Raw genomic sequence first — 2195 nt, forward strand, 5'->3', positions numbered from 1 at the left:
TACACAGCTTCACAAACGCCAGGCCCTACCGTCAATGACCTTACCAGCAAGTTTTGCCTGGGAATTTGTTCATCTACAGCGATCTTTGTGTACCCTCCGTAACAGGTGACGTGCAGTCATTTCTGTTACGAGTGGTACCATTCAGCGCTTCTACGTATACCTATGGGACCATGCACTGTACTACGTTTTCCACTCCTCATTATATTCCGTTGATGAGGTATTCATTTCGCACAATTGAAATAGATATAAGATGCAATCAGGGTGATATGATTCCATTCGAGTATGGTCCTTTGAACGTGACACTTCATTTCAAGAGGATTGATTGACTAAAAAATGAGCCCCTACATTGCATATTACGCAAACCAAGCTGGTGGAGGAACAGTGGATAGATATACTAATTTTGGAAGGGTATTCGTTGGAAGTCCTTATCATCGAGGCCATGGAATTGGTGCTTTCCTTGGAGGTGTTTTTCGGCGGATTCTACCCTATCTGGGAAGCGGAGCCCGAGCTGTCGGTAAAGAAGCTCTCAATGCGGGTATTAACGTTGTTGGGTATGTGGTGACAAATGGCAAGCCTTTAAAGGTGGCGCTGGAAAACCGATTAGCCGAGTCTGGATTGAAATTGAACAGGAGGGCCCAGGACAAAATTGGAACCATGATGCGTGGCACAGGATATAAGAGGAAGCGTAAACGCCTCGCCTCTCATAAGCTCACTGGCCGTGGATCTGCCAAGACATCCAAAACTCGGAAGAATAAAAAGAAGAGACCCGCTGCATACAAAAAAAGCAAGAAAGTGAAAATAGTAACGAGACATAAATCAAAACGGAGGACTCGTGATTTGTACGATATTTTCAACTAATCATCATGGCGTTTCTACATTCGCACTCTTCTGAGTGTGTGAAGTCGGAGTTGGACCTATTTACCATATCACCTACCCAAACAAGTATTGAAAATTCTCAATTTGTTTATTACAATCCTGTGTCTACGCTGTCCGACGATGCCCCAATTGAATTCATCGTACCAGGCCATGGAGAAGAATATATTGATTTGGCACACACCATGATCAAAGTTCGCGCCAGAATCCTGAAACCCGAGGGCACTGCTGCTCTAGACGACTCTGTTGGTCCTGTGAATAATTTTTTACATTCAATGTTTAACCAGGTGGATGTATATTTCAATCAAAAGGTTGTTACGCCTCCAAATAATCTGTACGCCTATAGAGCATACATTGAAACATTACTGAACTATGGAACAGATGCAAAGTCCTCACATCTTGGAATGTCACTTTGGGCTACGGATAGCTATGGTGCAATGGATTCTACTGCTGTAGCGGCAGGCGATGCGAGAACCAACAATGGGCTAGCGGCACGTCAGGCATTTACTAAAGGTGGAAAAACATTTGATCTACTGGGACATTTACATTGTGACGTGTTCAATCAAGATAAGTTTTTGATGAATGACGTAGAGTTACGCGTTCGTCTTATCCGTGCAAAGGATGCCTATTGTCTTATAGACGATAGTGCCCTGAGATATAAGGTGCATATAGAGGAAGCCTCCTTGATAGTTCGCCGTGTGAAACTCAGCCCTGGAATTTTGATAGCTCACGCTAAAATGCTTGCAAAGACAACTGCGAAATATCCCTTGACACGGGTGGAGGTCAAATCCTTTGTTCTCCATAGGGGGATTATGGGAGAGACAATAGACAATGCCATTTTGGGGAAAGTGCCTAAAAGAATCATACTGGGATTTGTTGAAAATGCCAGTTTCAACGGATCGAGGAAGAAGAATCCCTTCAACTTTCAAAATTTTGGGATAAACTTTTTATGCCTGAATGTCGATGGACGTCAAGTACCTACAAAACCTCTGCAACCGAGTTTCATCTCTGCCGTCTGCCTAGATGTGGAGGCATTCAACACCCTATTTTCTGGTACTGGAACACATTTCAGCGACCATGGAAATAACATCTCTCGTCCGGCCTATTCCGATGGATTTTGCTTGTTCGCGTTCGATCTGACTCGTGATTTATCTGCAAGTTCCGCTGGCCATTGGAATCTGGTGAAATGTGGAAGTATTCGCATTGAAGTTCGCTTCCATGGAGCAACAGAGAAGAATATAAATTGCGTGTTCTACGCCGAATATGACAATTTGCTAGAAATTAATTCCACAAGGCAGGTTATTGTCGACTACAGCGGGTGA

General features: G+C 43.7%; 1 protein-coding gene across 1 annotated transcript; it reads left to right on the top strand.

The window, feature by feature from the left end:
- The first annotated feature begins 333 nt into the window (after window positions 1-333).
- On the top strand, window positions 334-2195 carry LOC135161491 (uncharacterized protein F54H12.2-like). The gene is made up of 4 exons (XM_064119095.1): window positions 334-582; window positions 709-792; window positions 903-1926; window positions 2083-2195. Exons 1-4 carry the CDS (start codon window positions 334-336, stop codon window positions 2193-2195), a joined length of 1470 nt encoding a protein of 489 aa, XP_063975165.1.

Source organism: Diachasmimorpha longicaudata, chromosome 4 (genome assembly GCF_034640455.1).
Source record: "Diachasmimorpha longicaudata isolate KC_UGA_2023 chromosome 4, iyDiaLong2, whole genome shotgun sequence".
In the NCBI taxonomy this organism is placed as follows: Eukaryota; Metazoa; Arthropoda; class Insecta; order Hymenoptera; family Braconidae; genus Diachasmimorpha; species Diachasmimorpha longicaudata.

What these genes read in the sequence shown, in the direction of transcription:
- LOC135161491 (XM_064119095.1), top strand. Translation starts at nt 334, where the DNA reads ATGAGCCCCTACATTGCATATTACGCAAACCAAGCTGGTGGAGGAACA. An exon ending in CAAATGGCAAGCCTTTAAAG is followed by an intron (nt 583 to 708) that starts GTGGCGCTGGAA and finishes GCCTCTCATAAG; the next exon opens with CTCACTGGCCGTGGATCTGC. An exon ending in ATTCAACACCCTATTTTCTG is followed by an intron (nt 1,927 to 2,082) that starts GTACTGGAACAC and finishes TTCGCATTGAAG; the next exon opens with TTCGCTTCCATGGAGCAACA.